This window comes from Marmota marmota, unplaced genomic scaffold (assembly GCF_001458135.2).
Source record: "Marmota marmota marmota unplaced genomic scaffold, marMar, whole genome shotgun sequence".
NCBI lineage: Eukaryota > Metazoa > Chordata > Mammalia > Rodentia > Sciuridae > Marmota > Marmota marmota.
In genome coordinates, this window is record NW_025999842.1 from 52,714,754 (window position 1) to 52,733,232 (window position 18,479).

An 18,479-nucleotide genomic window follows, 5' to 3' on the forward strand; every position below is an offset into this window, starting at 1 on the left:
TTTTTTTTTTTTTTTTTTGGTGGTGGTACTTGTGATGCTCTACCATTAAGTTACACTCCCACCTCCTCCCTCCCCTTTTTTTGAGACAGGCTCTTGTTAATTGCTGAGGTCACTTTGAACTTGTGATGCTCCTGCCTCAACCTCAAAAAGTACTGGGATTACTGAAGAGCACCACTAGCCCAGCAAGTTTGTTTGTTTTCTCACTAAGAAATGAGAATTCCAGCTGGATGGTGGGGGTGGAAGTTAAAAAAAAAAAAAAAAGCCAGAAGAAATAAAACCAAGACTATCAAGACTGAGACTTTTTGATTGGGCTAAAACCAAAAGCACCCAGCTATGCCGTTGAAAAGAAACAAAGCTAAGACCTGGGGAGGCAGCTCAATGGTAGAGCTCTTGCTTAGTATCCAGAGGCCCTGATTTGATCCCCAGTACTGGAGGAAGGGGGAAACAAACAAGGTGTCAAATAAAGCATAAAAATAAAGATGGCACAAATAGCTATTAGACAAACAAAAATACAATAAATGTTTACTACCAGACAAAATGGAATTGAAATGCAAATGAGGAAAAAGATATAAAGAAATTAAGTAATGGTCCAAAAGAATCAGAGTTGGGATTTTAATTCAGCTCTGATACTAAAGCTTGTACTTGGTTACTATACAATACTACTTCTATATTTATTTCTGCTTGTCTCCAATTTCCACCTGAGTATTCAGTTAGATCCATCGCATAACCTTTAGTCATTATCTGCACATTCCTCCCTACCCCAAATTGGCAACTGATGTGTGTTCTGGTAACAGATTTCACAGGCCAAATGGCCTATAAAATTAGAAACGCCAAGGTCTTCCTCCCTTCCTCCCTCATGGATGCTCCACCCTAACTCAACACAAACAACAGAACTATCTTGTTATATCAGAACAATCTTTCACATGCAGTACAGCCTCTCCAGGCTTCTTGCTATGACTTCAAGCTCCCATTCTCTTCTTGCTTCTGACGTCTAACCCTTACCTCTTCAAATCTATCATATTCACTATTTCCAGAGACAGCTTCCCCCCAAACAAACCAGGACAGCTTGTTAGTTCCCCTGCCCAACTCTTTGGTTTGGCTTTAAAATCACTCTGAACCTTGACACGGGCTACCTCTGTCCAGAATACTTCCTTCCACCTGTAAACTTTATGATCCTCCAAATCCTTGTCAAACACCAGTTCCTCTGAACAGCTAAAGTGCTCCAACTGAACTGCTCTGTTCAGTTTTCCATCACTGTCCTTACACTGCAGAAGGTAACACCCTGTGTTTAACTACTGGAGCTCTTCCCCACATTCACAATGTCTAGTTAAGCAGACAGTAAAAGTACATTTCAATAAATGAACTAAAGATAAAGAGTTAAAGGACTCAAGGGCTTCCAAGCAAGGTGACTTCTATTGGCTTTAGTGATAATTCAAAGCCTTCTCAATCCGTCATTTAAATTGTTCTTCCATTCGACTCGCATTTGGATATTAAATGGGGAAGAACTGTCTGGTAGGAAGCGTGACATTGCTGGGTGTGGAAGGTACACACTGTAGTCCCAGCAGGAAGATGGCAAGTTTGAGGCCTGACTCAGCAACTTAGTGAGGCTGTCACAAAGAATAAAAAGGGCTGCAGATGTAGCTTAGTGGAAAAGTACTCCTGAGTTCAATTCCCAGTCCCACAAAAGGGAAAAAAAGTTAGGAAGAAAGGAAAGAAGGAAGGAAGGGAGGAAAGGAGGGAGGGAGGGGAAGGAAAAGGAAAAAGAAGCATGACCTTTTAGGATACCTATGAGACCATCCTCTGCCCTTACTGGGCCTTCCTACTTTGCTGGCCTCCATGGGACTGAAGTGCTAGGACAGCAGTTCTCCTTGATACCTGGGCTGAATGACTATTGAGATAAGGAAGCAAAACAAAGAGATCAAAGTTTCCAGGATCCAAATACCCCTGAAGTGGGAGAAATATGGACATTAGCACATAAAATCTTTTTATTTTTACCCTAAAAGGCAAGGTACATTTGGAAGAAAAAGGCCTTCCAGGCATTCTCATCCTCAGGGCCAGGCTTAACAGAGTTTCACCTCCGATCAAGCAAGGAGTTTTGCTGGACAGACCAATGGCTGTCACTGGAACTCTTCTGCTACAGCCTCAAGCTAATCCATTCACCCTCCTCATAGGAGGTGGTGGTTCCCTTCATCTGGCTGTCTTGCTGAGCCCCTCCCAGAAGGCAAGAACATCCCTCCACCTGCCACTCCTGAGATCTGAAACCGAAGGCTTCCCGGTTCCATGTTTCTGAGTCAGGGCCAGGGAATCCTGTGACCTGCCATCCTCATCTCTGTCACCATCATCATGTTATCAGCTCTGACTGCATGCCGACACTAAGTGATTCACAGGTTTGTCTTTACAACCTCTCCATGAGCAGACACTGCTATTAAACTTACATCGTGATGAGAAGTCTGAGAAACAGAGAAGTGAAGTAACCTGCCCGCTGTCTCACAACAAGTAAAGTGGTGGAGCTGGAATTCAAACCCCGCACTGCCTGACTCAAGAAGCAAACAATGAGCCTTTGTGCTAAGGGGCCTGGGCTGGCATCTCCTGACCACTAACCTCCTCCTCCATCCCAGGAGAAGTCAGCCCATCCACATTTGAAGGTTCTGATCTTCCAAGAACACTCAGCCTCTCTTAACATCTGCTTATAATATCCCTCACTTTTTAGGTTTTAAAATCTTTTTATTTTTACCCTAAAAGACAAGGTACATTTGGAAGAAAAAAAATAATGGCTTCTTAGTCACATGACTCATTTTACATTATGGCCTCATTTTCTGCTTACCCAATCCATTGAACAACAAGCTATTCTTTCCGGGCCCCAGCCTGACTCATGATACAGCTGCTTTGGTATGTGCTAATGTCCATATTCCTCCCACTTAATGGGTATTTGGATCCTTAAGTTGTCTGTTACCTGCAGTCTGGCCTTGTAAGGTTTTGTACACAAATTTAGTAAGTGCCAACTATAGAAGGTTTAGATGCCAAGACTGACCATGGTTGTGCCAAAGTTTATCCATTTAACATTTAGATGAGAAAGACTGCTTCCTTGATGCCCGTATATTTTTGTCTATAGTTTCTAAAGAGGAAAATCCCTTCTCAAAACAATGACCATCCTAATCAAATAATGTGAAGTATGCAATCAGGGGGAGTTTCAGGCACAACTCTATTCTTTTATAGGTGTGTATTGCTGGGGATGGAACCCAGGGCCTGGTGCATGCCAGACAAGCACTCTAGCACTGAGCTGTACCCCAACGCAGTTAAAAACCCAGTCAGGACTACATACAGTGTTATTTATTATTTGTTCATTAACGCCAACTTGCCTATCAGCATTGTTGAGATGAATATTCTAAACCAGACTGAAATGATGGTTTATCTCTTGGCCATACTTATTAATAGCACTGTTCCGAGTTGACATAAAATTGAGATTAGGGAGAAAAAACATTACAAACAAAGCAACCATAGTGTAAAAACTATCACTGGATGGACAAAGGAAGTCTGAAGAAATTTCCTAGGAAAAAATACCTTGACTTTAATCTAAATGAAGTTTGTTCAAGGTTAAGATCCTTCTTACAGTTATCTTATTTGTTCAAAAATACTACAGTATGATAGATCTTGTATACAGGTTTGCACTTGGCTATGAAAGCCAATATAAATTAATTAAAGATTCATAAGCTCAATTTTCTTCAAGAACTATATTAATCAATCATTTATTCTGTGATTATTTTTCATGATTTTATAGAATACAGAAAACCCCCAAAAGCCCTAGTTGGGAATACAAGTCTAGTCACATAAAGACTTTGGTTTCAGAGGACTAGGGATATAGCTCCATTATAAAACACTCGCCGAGTCCTTGAGTTTGATTCCCAGCACTGAAAAAAAACAGGGAAAAAATTTCAGTCTCAGAAAAAGACAAAATAATTAAATATTTACTGAGTGCCAAAAGTGTGTCAAGGCACTTAAACAAAAATTAAACATAATATTTCAAACACACTGAAAAGGGACTCTGTGGATGGGAGATGAGGGAGGCAGTGGAGGCTGCGGCAACACCCAGGTGACAGGCTGGTGGCTGGGGTGCAGCGCTAGCAGCGCTGGTTGTGAGCAGGGGTTATATTCTGGATCTATTTTAAGGACAGTTGATGATAAATTAGTTATGGGATGCATAAGAAATAAATTTCAGCTAAAATGTTATGCAATCTATGTTATTATCTTCCTCCCTCATTTAGAATATAATTTCCAGGAGGTTAAGAAATTTATCTTCTTCACTTAATAACCCCAGCATCCAGGCTCAATACTACCCACGTGTTAAGTACTAGTTGAAGGTGCAGATGAATTTAAAATAACACAAAGTAACTTCAGAAGGCGGGGGTTAGTCATGCTTTAAGCTAGCTATAGTAAAACACAACATTCTGCTGCATAAATGCTACACACTCTGATTCCTGTAACGGTTTCTGAAGAGAAATTAGCAAAAGGATCTATTACTCCTAATGGACTTGAAAGCAACCGGAAATAAATGCCGTTTAACTTTCTCAAAAATGTTGTCAGAAGCCACTTCAACACTCAGGTTTTTCCCTCTGAGTCAAGTGAGAATCCACAGGCAGCTGCCCATCTCCCTTCTAGAGGTTAAGAGTTACCCTTCCTCAGAAGTGAATAGGATGCAGTTCCAATCCTGAGCCTTCAGAAAGTCCATCGTTCATGTCTAAAACGGAAAGATTTCCCTACTCGACAGCATCATGGCTTACTGAGGAATTTTCAGGTGAATCTTGATCCTATATATACTAAAAACATGCTTAAATAGCTAATGTGGCAGAAAGAAGAAAGGGTCTATCAACTACTCTATCTTCCTTAAGCTAAATCAGATTGTATTTTAAATTTAAAGGGCAATCTAATAAATACTTTATATTAGGACCTATGGCAGGCCCACACAACAAAAGGTATAAATACAAGCTGGGCGCAGTGGCACTTGCCTGAAATCCCAGCTACTCAGGAGGCTAAGGCAGGAGAGATCTCAAGTTTGAGGATAGTCTTGCTAAATTTAGCAAAACCCTGTCTCAAAAATAAGAAATGAAAAGGGTTGGTGATGTGGCTCAGTGATAGAGTGTGCTTGGAGTTCAATTCCCACTACCACACACAAAAATACAATCTCTGTACTAATTTTCTACTAAAGGTGATAATGCATACTGAAGTGTTTAAGATATTACCTGGCCCGTAGGTAGTACTCAAACATTATCTATTATTATTTCATCAAATTCTGTACAGTAAGGAAAGTCAGCAAATATTTATTATATGTGCTTTATACTTAGCACTGTGCTATGTACAGGGGTACAGAGAATTAGAAACCATGGCAAGACTTTTTTCTTTTTTAATGTGGTGCTCGGGATCAAATCCACTGCTTTACCACAGAGCTATACCCATAGTCCTTTTTTAATTTTCCTCCCTTCCTTCTTTCTTTCTTTAACTCACTCACTCTCTCACTGGGGATTTAACCCAGGCATGCTCTACCACTGTGCTACACACTCAGCCCATTTTTTACTTTGAGACAGGGTCTGTTGCCCAGGCTGGTCTTGAACTTGCCATCTTCCTGCCTTAGCCTCTCAAGTATCTAGGGTTGTAGGGGTGCACCACTCTGTGTGGCCCATGGTTGTACCCTTTATAAGCTTAAAACATGTATAACCAGGAAGTTGCGTAAAATTTAAATCTAAAAAAAGTGAGTAAAGTGTAAAATAAAAATAGAATGTGCAAGAAAATACAATAGTTATGTAAGATAGAGCATTTAGCAAAAAACTGATAGGATTTTCTGAAGGGGGTAGATGATGAAGTTTTCCTGGGAAGGCTTTGAAGAGAAGGACTAGCACTAACTACAGCTGGAGGAATAAAGAAACTGTAGGGCAATTTCAGTGACTAAGACATAAATTGATTAAGGCCAGGACTAGGATGATGGCACCGGTAGTAAATATACAAGCATGGATATAAAATTTGTTTTGAAGACAGAAGCACCTATACTTGTGACTTAAAGAATGTGGGGATAGAGTATGTCAACTTCTACACACATACTGGGATAAGGTAGATGAAGCCCTAGTTATAAGATGAGACCAAGTCCAAACTGACAACTGGTTGTTACAAATGGCCCAATAAGCCAGAATGGAGTCTAGTCAGTGGGCAGTGGTGGTCCAGCCATCAAAGAGAGAATGTTTCAGTTTATAAAAGACCCAACAGCAGTCAGAAAGAACCCAGTGCCTCTAGCAGCAACAATATTTAAAAAATGGCTAAAAAAGAAATACTCTGCCACCAAGCTACATCCTCAGCACCTCACTCCCTCCCATCTATTTAAAAAATTTTTGAGACAAGGTCTTGCTCAGTTGTCCAGGCTGGCCTTGAATTTGTAATTCTCCTGCCTCAGATTCCCAAATCACCACGAAATAATTTCTTGAAGCCAGAAAAGAGCTAGTGCAAATGATTAGGACGCAGATATTATCATGACAATTCAGTTTGAGAGTGCGAGATAAATGCACAATTAAGTTGTACAAAAGTTGAGATTCAGGCAGTAGGGCACCAGCTGCTGCCTTATGAGTAGCTGGGAATGTGGAACCCACAACATCAAAAAGGGAGAGTTGAACCAATCAGAACAAATGATACCCTCACCACTCCTAGGAAATATAAAACTAAAGCTTAGAGGAGAGAAAGCCAAAGAGATACAGCACTCAAGATAGGGCAGTTTGAAAGAATGGCCTGAACAGAATCAGATGGTGTGATTGAGGAGACCACTTATAAAGCTTTTAAGGCAGAAAAATAAAGCTTTCAGAGGTCATATGCCTAAACAACTGAGAGGACAGTCTCAGACATGAAGAATTATACAAGATTTTATGTGAAAAATTAAAGGGTAATGTAGAAAGAGCAGGCCATGTGCTTTAATCCTACCATTAAAAAGCATTAAAGCATGATTCAGATCTACCCACAGAAAATCACCAATAGAGCTTTCCTATGTGCAAATAGAGCCAGCACACTAGGCCACCAGGAACAAGACACAAGACCTTCACTCCCCCTCCACTACCTTGCTTTTTAAAATATGTGAACCCAAAACCTTAATGATTTCAATATTAATTTCAACCTATATCCAACAGTAAAAATCAGTCTCACTGGTCATTCATTTTTAACTCTGCTTCTCAAAATTTATGGACTCCTCTCCACCCGCCCCTTTTGTTTTTTTTACTTGAAGAGTTTCAGTTTGAAAGCTCAATAACAGCTGATAGTATGAACTAGTTTTTGTTTTCAAAGTAAGCACACTCCATATATTTTTTATTCAGCAATAGGTTTTTTTTCTTTTTGGTACTGGGAATTGAACCCAGGGGCGCTTTACCATTGAGTCACATCCCCAGCTCTTCTTGAGACAGGGTCTCATTAAATTGCTGAGAGTCCTGCTAAATTGCTGAGACTGGCCTCCAACTTGAGATTCTCTTGACTCATTCTCCTAAATAGCTGGGATTATAGGCATGCACCACCACACCCTACATTTTTCTTTCTTTTTTAAATATTCCAGTGCTGTCACAGCTTCTGGAAAGCACAATTTTAGTTTCTGAGTAGTCAGGTGTACCTTGTGATATTTGTTTAGTATTAAAGTTTTTTAGAAACAACTCTCATGTTCTCTTAAGGCACAGCTTAGATTAGGTGCTGGATTTCTCATGACACTTATACAAATATACAAATTTTGCATATGTTTATTCACATATTTATGAAGATTGATGGAAGCCTCACAAGACTTGGCAATTATAATAGATTAAACTAAAAACAGTAGGTAAAAGGCACTGCTTTAAAGTTCAAAAAGAAAATGAAAATAATGCAAAGAAAATAAAAATTAGAACTGACATTAAAATGATGACTCTAGTAACAAAAAAAGAGATGAAGTCAGAATTAATAATAAATGTGATACTTAATGTGGCAGGACTAGGAATAAGGAGAAGAATGTATATTATATACTGACTCACATAATGAGAAAAGTTGTGATAATAAAATCATAGAATTATCTGAAAGTTACTTTGATCCATATAATAATCTGAAGAACAAACTGGGTTTCTTAGTGAATGCCTTTTTTCCACCTGCTTTTTTCCCACTCTGTTCTATAATCCCTGCCCATCTGTCCCTCTGGTTGACTCCATGCTGGGAGCTCAGTGGGACCAGACACAAGGCAGGCTGGGTTAGGCACTTCTATGGACTCCCAGTACCCTTGTGCACACCCACTGTCAGCACACAGATCACATACTATACCTACTGCTGGCTTCTCTGGCCTCACTAGACTCCCTTTACCCATCTTTTCATCACAATGTCTGGACAGTGAAGTTTTTGAACATATAAATTAATGAGTCATGTTTGGTATTATTGCTATGAATTGAAATATGGTGCTACAACTTCAAAATTCTTGCCACTCGGCATACAAAGCTAGGTACTTTTAGGGAGAATTTGCAGACTCAGAGGTAAAAGTCTTTTTTTTTTTTTTTGGTAGTGCTGAGGATTCAACCCAGGGCCTTAAGCATGCTAGGCAAGTGCTCTACCACTGAATTATAACCCCCGCTCTCAGAACTGAGAGTCTTACACCTTTACAGCATGAGAAGTGAAATTATTTTTGTTTGACTGGCATATTCCTGCTTTCCACAGAAAGCTACTAATGCTTGGCTTAGAATATTAAAGAAACCACGATGAAAAGATCTGAGTTAAATATGTAAAAGCTAACTCATAGCGGGATTTAAACCATAAAGGAGTGGCCTCCTGACACTACGGAATGCTTTCCTTCTAGGAATGCTGTACCTCTGAGGCAACACAGGTGATGGAAGGGGACAAAAGTGCTAACTGGGATGGATCTGGAAACAGTGCAAACAATTAACCACCCCAGCACAGTAGTCAGTTTCTTATGCTTGGTCATCTGGAGCTTCTTCTGGCTTCCATAGCTCTGCCTTCGCCCCTGCTCCCTCACTTCTGGCCATCATCCTACCAATCTTTCTTACTGGGGAGCAATGGACATGGTGCACAGGAGAAAGGAAGCCTCAAGGCCATGGCCCGGCTGCTTCCCCGGAACCTGCCTGCCTGCCTGCTGGAAACCCATTAGGGACAGGGAACATTAGGCCTGGAGGAAACACTAGCCTCAGAAAAACAGTAGCGCCTTTTCATTTCCACCAACTTCTTGAAATCTGTGTCTAAAAAAGTTTGGCAACAGAAGAGATGGCCTCACCTGGCAAGGGAGAGGAGTAGGCCTGCGAGCCGTGCCAACAGACTTGAAAACCAGCATCCACACAATTCTAAAAGTCTAGGTTCTCGAAAAGGAATAATAAAGGGATGGGACATTGGGGCTGGTCTCCTCTGTGTAACGGTAGGAATGTTACCTCTCTTAGGCTGCAGGACTTCAAAAAAGTTATGGGCCATACTCTGGAAAGATTTTGGCAACCTTAGCGAGTCTTTGTTTTAAATGCCTACACATTCTGGACACACTGACCTGGCATTTTATCTTTTCAAGGTACATAAACAGAGTATCCTGTTCCAGCAACCGTATAAATGGACATCAAGTGAAGGGGAGCTGGTGCCAGCTTCCTTGCCCAAGGTTCTAGAGAGAGTGACTGTTCTGCCCCAGTGTTCAGGTCTCCATTTTCTGGTAAGCTAGTCCTGATTCAGTTTGCCAGGAGATTGCAGTCAAATATCAGAGCCACTGAGCCCGATTCAAAAGGGCCTCTGGTAATAGGAGAAAATCCCTCTCATGCTTCTGCCTATAAATTCAACAGCAACATTGCTTTAACATGGAAGCCACTAAGTGCCCCAGCAGTGCATAGCCTCAAACTTGTCAGAAAACAGAACCAACTGTTTACTGTCCTTGTTTATTCTCAGGTTTAAAATATAAGTAACACCATCACCCCTCTCCTAAGTGTACGCCCTGTGGGGCCCCATGATACACTGTGATTACAATGTACTAAGAAATGAATGAGCTCCCTAATCCCAGAGCTGGAGCCTGCTGTTATTTAACAGCATGTGTTTTTATCACATGCTAAACTCAGCTTCACAATCTTCATAAAGGTGTGCAAGGCAGCATGGTTATTACAGCGACTTCCATTTGCCCAGTGTCAAGTGTCCCTTGTCCTGGAGAAGAAAGTGTCACATGTCAATAAGAGTGTCCCTCAATGACCACATGAGGCTGGGGATGGGGGTCTGGGGTACCTAGCTGCTTTTCCCGTTCCTCGCGTCGCTCCCGGGCCAGCCGCTGCCGGTCATCAACCCGTAGCACAAGTGGAAGGTCTGAAAGTAAGACAAAAAAATATATATGAGAGAAAAAATGGTTTTTTAAAAAAATATATATTAAAATATTCTTTGGTCTCATTAATGTGATGAATGAAATATCACTTTACGTCTTAGAACAGTCAGTACATGTGTCCTTAGTTACAGTGATACACTTGAATATTATAACTCTCCTGAGAATTCCAAAGCATTTTTCTTCTATTTAAAAGCATTATGTAGGAGTGGGGGTATAGCTCAGTGGTACGGCACCTGCTTAGCATGCACAAGATCCTGGGTTTGATACCCAGCAACAACAAAATATAAAATAAAAACAACGTAAGGTCATAATTTATTTGTGGCTTTTTTGCTATTTCATCAAAAAATATAAATGATGTTTTGTGTTTCTATGAAACTTCTATTATTTTTATGCTTTCAATATCAAAAAATTTGTTTCTTAATAACAAACAGGATCCAAACTGAGTTGATACTGAGCAGGTGTTTACTAGTTAGAAGTGACTAGAATCAGCCTGACAGGAACTCAGTTTCTATTCTGTCACTTGGTATATAAATACAGTCATACTACTTACCCTCCTCAAGCTATGACATAGTTTTTATTTATTACCTGTAAGAATGAGGACAAAAACAGAACCAATCTCACATCATCATAAAGATAGTGAGCATCAGTATAATGCTTAGCATGTAACGCCCAGAAAAATCAACTTATTCATTCAGCTCACATGAAATATTTACTAAGTTCCAGACACTGTTCTGTACACTGAGAAATATAACAGCCAACATAAAGATGAAAACCTCAGTCCTCATGGGCTTTACCATCCTACTCAGGAAAAATCTAGTAAACAAGATAAATAAAAAATAATAACTAGAATGAAAAAGACATAGAATGTTAGATTGAGTTAAATGCTAAGGCGACAACAAAGCAATAAAGGGCATTATGAAGAGGATGCTTAAATTTTTAGATGAGGTCTAAGGAAGGTTTTGATGTGATGATAATTTTTTTGTGTAAATACCTGGTGGATATGAGGGAGTCAGCTGTGCAGATATTCCACAAAAAGCCTGCAAAAGCCCTGAGGTCACAAGTGCCTCATGTGATCAAGAAACAGGGAGATCTGAATGACTCAAGCAGAGTGAGATCAACAGGCTCTGGGCCTGGAGACACAGGGCCAAGTCACTGGACTCACTGGGCACAGTGAGGATTTTGGATTATACAGAGACGCCCTGTGTGTCTGCGCATGTGCGTCCCCATTTGTCCAACAGAGGGCTACCTTTACAGGCTCATATAGAAACAATAACAATAATCACACTAAAAATCAGGTTGTTCTATCTACTAAATTGACATCATACTTTTAGGGTCTCATGTTCAAAACAGGAAGCTGCCTCACACATTAGAGACCACATAGGAGTGCTTCATTAACAAATTTAAAAGCCTTGCACCCAAAAGCCTCTGACTTCATAGAATTTGTAAATTTAAAGGAAAGAAAAACTGTATAAAAGCCCATCAGGAGCCTGCATAAACCAAGCAGTGGAACTCATGAGAAGGCAGGTGATGACCATGTTACACGTTGCTTTTGGTTTTAGGTATGCCTGTTTTGGTCTGTTTCTATTGAGATGGGGTCTTACTATGTTGCCCAGGCTGGTCTGGAACTCCTGAGCTCAACTGAAACTCTGGAGTAACTGGGCCTTCAGGTGTGCACCACCAGGCTCAGTTTTAGGTTAACCTTTCTGTAGGAAAATAGGGCCCTGCCTCCAAAGGGTTTAATTGTGAAACAGGAAAGTGGTCATGTGGTCCCTTCTCAGGCAATTTGTTAAGGGTCAGTCAAGGGCTTTTTGGGTTTTTTCTCCCCCTTCCTTTGGTGGTGTTGGGAATTGAACCAGGTCCTTGCTCATGCCAGGCAAGTGTTCTAATGCTGACCTATATCCCCAGCCATTTATAAAACATTTTGAGACAGGGTCTCACTATGTTACGCAGGCTGGCCTTGAATTTGTGACCTTTCTATCTCAGCCTTCTAGGTACAGGCATGCACCACCATACTAGGTTATTGGGTTTTGGAGAAAGCAAAATGATATTTTGAAGAAAGAAAGAACTTGAAGATAAAGTTAGAAAGACAAATTTTAACTTGTCACTTAAAATATTCACTAACTAATATGAGGTTTACTTCTAAAACAACAGAAAAGTTGAAAATCAACTTTGTTTATAAAAATCATAAGCACATTAAAGTTTGTAATAGTTTACTTTTTAAATTGCACTGACAAATTCTGTCAATAGACAACAAATCAATAAAGCATGTGCCATTTCTAGCTTTCTTTTAAGTACGTGCTAAATATTATACAAAATTTTGTAAAGAATTAATAATAACATATGGTTTATAATCCCAGTTACTCAGGAGGTTGAGGCTGGAGGAACACAAGTTCAAGGCCAACTTCAGCAACTTAGTGAGGCCCTAAGTAACTCAGCAAGACTTTGTCTCAAGAAATACAAAAGAGCCTGCACAGTGGCACACTCCTGTAATCCCAGTAGCTTGGGAAGCTGAGATAGGAGTTCAAGGCCAGCCTCAGCAACTACAAGGTGCCAAGCAACTCAGCGAGATCCTGTCTCTAAATAAAATACAAAATAGGGCTGAGGATGTGGCTCAGTGGTTGAGTGCCACTGAGTTCAATCCTGGTTCAATACCAACTCCCCTCCCTCCGCCCCCCCCCCCGCAAAAACAAACAAACAAACAAAAAACAAAGGCCTGGAGATGTAGCTGTGGCATCCTGTGCCTTGGTTCAATCCTCAGTATCAAAAAATAAGAAATAATTAAGAGAAACATGCAAGTCCTCACCTACCCACACCAGTACTGAGAGCCATAACAAGACCTGGGTCTCCTGCAGTAATGAGGCAGCTCCTGATTATGCAATGTAATGCTTCCCATTTAAGTGCCTTTGAAATGTATAATCAGTGATTAAGTAAGCACCTCTGGTTTTAATCCCTGGTCCAAAAGTACAACCAGCTTATAACCCCAGCAATTTAGGAGGCTGAAGTAGGATTGCAAGTTCAACTAGCTAAACCCTGTCCCAAAATAAAAAAGGCTGGGAATATCATTAACACCTGTGACAGATACAAATGGGAGGTGGAGGCGGGCAGAGGCTGGTCTCTTTTGTTCACTGCTGCATTCCCAATGCCTAGGCCTGTGCCTGGCAAAAAGAAGAAACTCAATAAGCATTTATTGAGTGAATGACCGAATGACCACAGCCAGCTTCCATTAACCTGGACTGATGAGGCAATGCAACTACAAAAAGACTTTTGAAACTCTAAACATTAGAGATTAAAATTTCAGTTTTAATAACTAAAAACTGACAAAAGTTGTCCTTAAAGATAGGTTTTCAAAAAGGAAAAATTACAATTGAAGAATTTCAAGTAAATAGTAAACTTTCTATAATACATTACTTTTTTCTTGTTTCCATTCCCACATCATTTTCCCTGAAAATGAAATCAAGGTACACAAAATAATTTACCATTATGTATATTCCACATGGAATCCCAATCGTTAGCATAAAATTAAGTTACTGATTCTCAGAAGAAAAAAGGGCTTAAAAGAAATAGGATTTGGGGCTGGGAACATAGCTCAGTTGGTAGAGTGCTTGCCTCTTATGCACAAGGCCCTGGGTTCAATCCCCAGCACCATAAAAATAAGTATATAAGTGAATAAATAAAATAAAGGTTTGCTGTCCATCTACAACTACAAAAAGAATTTTTTAAAAAAGAAAAAGAAACAGGATTTTGGTATAAGTAAAGTTGCAGTTGCAGTCTCCTCCTGTCTTTGATGATATGCAGAAACCCCGACTGTTCTGTACAAACCTAAAGTAAGGTCACTCTACTGGAGACTTACTCCCAAGGTCAGGGAAACCAGTTCATGCTAGCAGTCCTTTTCAGGAATTCACTAGACCCTGACTCAGAACTGATGACTACTGTTTATATGATAAATAACTTGTTAGTGTTGCACATTTTACAAAGCACCTTCACATATATATTATCATTTTATTAGTCCCAACAATCCTGTGACTTAGGTCTCACATCTATTTATTTAGTGAGGCCCTAAGTAACTCAGTAAGACCCTGTCTCAAAAAATACAAAGGAGCCCACACAGTGGCACACTCCTATAATCCCAGTAGCTCAGGAAGTTGAGACAGGAGAATCTCGAGTTCAAGGCCAGCCTCAGCAACTACAAGGTGCTAAGCAACTCAGCGAGACCCTGTCTCTAAATAAAATACAAAATAGGGCTAAGGCTATGACTCAAATGAGAGAGAGAAAAAAGAGATGACTAGTGATATGGCTTAAACCAGACCCTAACTCAGTCCTACGCCTTCTACACTGCACCACAGCTACAGTCCTGAGAAGGGCGTGATGGGGTAGTCACAGCAGGACTGGGAGATCCCAAGCACACCTTCCTCTGTGAAGGATGCTATTTACAAATAAGGGAGAATGAAGTTTAAGTGGCTCTTTTAGAGACCTAAGGTAGAGGGATAGGGATTAAAAGAAACTTTTAATGAATCTGAATTTTATCTTTTCTCAGCTGTATAAAAAATGTAATTTTCTTTCCTAATTAGAAAAAATTGATAATTTAGAGGCAGCTGATGGAGTATGAAGAACCATCCCTACTTCAGGACTAGCAGAAATGGACAGATTTATACTCCTCAGACTGTCTCTTCCAGTCTGGGTTCAAGTACTCAAGTACTAAATGAAGCTGGGAGCAATAGTTCTTCCTGGATAACATGAGACAGCTTGTGCTCATACTTATAAAATGCCATGCAGAACTTCCATGACTATTTCAAATGTAAAACATTCACAGTTTAAATGTGGATAGATGCTTTCTACATCAGAGATGCTCTAGAAGAGAGATCAACAGTAGAGGAATGGGTTCCAAGTATCAGAGTTAAAGGAGTGAAAGAAATTTAGCTGAAATTTACTGGGTTAAGAGAAACTCAGAAATCATTTAGTTAGGATGTTTAAATCTAGTAATTAGGGCCATATTCAAAATCTCCCAAAATATTATACTTTTTTTTTTCATTTAAAAAATGCCCTAGAGAATGAAAACCAAAAAAAACTGATTTATTTATCTATCTTCCTATGTATTTGCAGTGCAAACTCAGGGATTTTTGCTTACTAGCTAAACACTCTACTACTGAGCTACATATTTATTTTTTATTTTTTATTTTGAGATAGGGTTACAATAAGTTGCCCAGGCTTGCCTTGAACTTGTGATCTTCCTGTCTCAGCTCCCAAGTAACTGGGATTACAGGTGTGTGCCATTGTGCTTGACAACAAACTGCTTTAGAGACATTCCTATGATTCAGACCCCATAAAATCAAAAGGTTTTACTCAAGCCAGTCTTTCTTTGCAAGAACTCAAAAAAAAAAAATAAATAAATAAATAAAATAAAATAACATGGTGGTTCCTAAAATAAGAGCTTTTTATATATCTTTATTTGTAAATACAAGAAAACAGATACAGGATGTTCAACAGACACAATCAGGAATGAAATGTCTCCTCATTTAGCTTGACTTGGTCAATATGAATCAAATGGCTCTGTGAAAAGCCTAGAGTGGTGGTTCATGTCTATAATCCCAGCAACTATGGAGGCTGAGGCAGGAGAATCATAAGTTTGAGGCCAGCCTCAACAACTTGGTGAGATCCTCTCTCAAAATAAGTAAATAAACAACAACAACAATAAATAAATACGGAAGAGAAGGAAAAGGAGGAGGAGAGAGGTTTGTAATTCAATGCTATTGCACCCCTGGGTTCCATACCTAGTACCCCACCACACCTAAAAGAAGGCTCTGAAAAGAGATGGCCCACTGGGCTAGAGGCGATACTCTGACCTTTATCCTTGCTAGTCTCTGTGCACACCTCTCATCACACTGGCAGTTCACATACTGGTTTACTCCCCCAGACTGTCAACTAGAGGGTAGGGATTGTGCCTTTTAATAAAATAACCCTGGTAAACTCATGATGTCAACACTAGATGAATAAATGAGTTAGCAGGATATATAGGTACTGACTATACAGTAAAGAATGCCAGAAGTTAGAAGCAGTGGTGGATGGGGAGAACCTGAGAGCTACAATTTAGCTGTGTTCCATTCTCATTGTTAAATAATGAGGTTTTTGTGCTAAAGAACTCCTTCTAGTAGGATTCTCACCTGGGTATAAGGAATAAAATCTGCTAGAATAAGTTCTACAGGGCCATGTTGTTTGTGCATACAGTACCTCTCAGACTCCCAGGCACAGAAGAATCTGCTCAGTAAAAACGAAATAGCAGTCAGGGGTTAAGTGAGTAGATGGATTAATAAGTGAATGAATGAGAGCCAAGCTGACTAAAGGGGGAAATCTCAGCCTGTGAATCAGAACTCTGCTGACAATGCATATCCTTTCCTGCTAATAACTGCTCAAGCAACCCTTGCAACAACAATTGTTACTGTTTTTCTTATAAATGACAGGCCAGCTGTCATTTATAATAGTGAATTATAATTTACTATTCTTGGGTGATCTACTGATTTAGGTCTGGTTGTACACACCTGTAATTCTACCTATTCAGGAGTCTAAAGCCAGCCTGGGCAACTGAGAAAAGTCTTGTCTCAAAACAAAGGAAAAAAAAAAAAGGCTGGGGACTAGTTCAGTGGTAGAGTGCCCCTAGTTCCAATGCTGCCCTCCCCAAAAGCAAACAAACAAACAAGAAGACAAGCCTTGTTTATCTATTCTGTTCAATATGATTTCCTCATTGGAGGGGGAAAAAAATCCCAAAGTACAAAGGAGAATGTTTTCTGTGAGACTAGACCTAATTATATCTATCTTTATTCTAATTTACTATTCTTGGGTGATTTATTGTTCTTTGGCCTTGAATATAGCATAAAGTAGGATTCCAAAAACTTCAAGTGATCTTTAGTTTGCTGTACCATCCTGTAATATCTGAGTGCCATACTGCATGTTCATCCCTACTAAGAATCTGCCATAAGCTGCTCTGTCTCTTCAACTGTATTTGTTTACAGACTGCTTCTTTGTATCACTGAGTGGAACAGATCATGAATCACAGGCTATTAAAAATGAAATTACCATGTAGGTGTGCAAGCTTTGTACAGAACAAAAGCATAATTCTATGTGAGCTTTACTACATGTGAAGATTTCTTTAAGTGGTTCTTCTTTTTTTTTAAGTCACAAAAGAGATATGCAGTAATGCTGGGGGAAAAATTGTGTTGTATACACCATTTCAAACAGAACAGTAAAATTATTACCTCTTAACACTACTTGGCAGTAAACAAATGCATCCACATACATCCTTTCAATGACTTGTCAAAATGATTCTGTGAGGAAAGCAGGCCGTGAAGCTGAATCTCCATTTTAAAGAGAGAAAACCTTTATATCCTGCTAACTCGTTTATTCATCTAGTGTTGGCTTCATGAGTTTACTAGGGTTATTTTGTTAAAAGGCACAATGCCCACCCTCTAGCTGACAATTGGGGAGTAAACCAGCAAATAATCTGTGAGAGGCCCTCAGATTTCAACTCACAAATCCCCATGAGTGTGTTTGGGTGGCAGGACTGGAAACTAGCTCTCCTAAACTGTAATTTAGTTTATAATTCCTCAGCATGCCTCTAAGGCTTTTGAAATAACCTACATTTTCCCAAAGTAAATGCAATGCGTCATACCTGGTTTATTTCCTGAATGAATGCTATTTTGTCCTGAAGCTGTAGAGGAGGGGCGGTTGGGAGCATTCTTCTTATCTTGCGCTTTACTGCCATCAGGCGCTATAAAAGGAGACAAGAGAGACAAGATATATTTAGTTTCTTGAAATTTATTCAGAAATATTTACCCAGTCAACACTTTTGTATCAGGTAAGAGGCTAGACTCAGGAAATGAAAAAAATGAAGCACTTACAACTCCCACCCTCATGTAGGGAAGGATATGTCCAAAAGTCAATGATCTCAGCTCATGTGTCACTTAGGGGGTCCACAAAGAGCTCTTATTCTGGCTGTCCAATTCACACATCAAGCAGCCATGAGGAAGCACCACTGGACACTAAGGTCTTTGATCTCAGGTCTTATAAAGTCCATACATTAGGAGTTTTAAAATTCCAACCAGTAGAGATAATTTAATAGGATTTTGGAAAAGTTTCCAATCAAGTACAACAACAAGGACTATTA

The 18,479-nt window shown here is 39.8% G+C and overlaps 1 protein-coding gene across 1 annotated transcript in view; it reads right to left on the reverse strand.

Moving 5' to 3' along the window:
- The window catches only part of Map7 (microtubule associated protein 7), a 144,006-nt gene that overhangs the window by 43,654 nt on the left and 81,873 nt on the right, over nt 1-18,479 (reverse strand). The window contains exons 2-3 of the mRNA XM_048800498.1: nt 17,985-18,083; nt 10,231-10,308 (exon numbers count right to left, since the gene is read on the reverse strand). Of these exons, the coding sequence (XP_048656455.1) occupies nt 10,231-10,308; nt 17,985-18,083 (177 nt within the window). The remainder of the gene's footprint in view (nt 1-10,230; nt 10,309-17,984; nt 18,084-18,479) is intronic.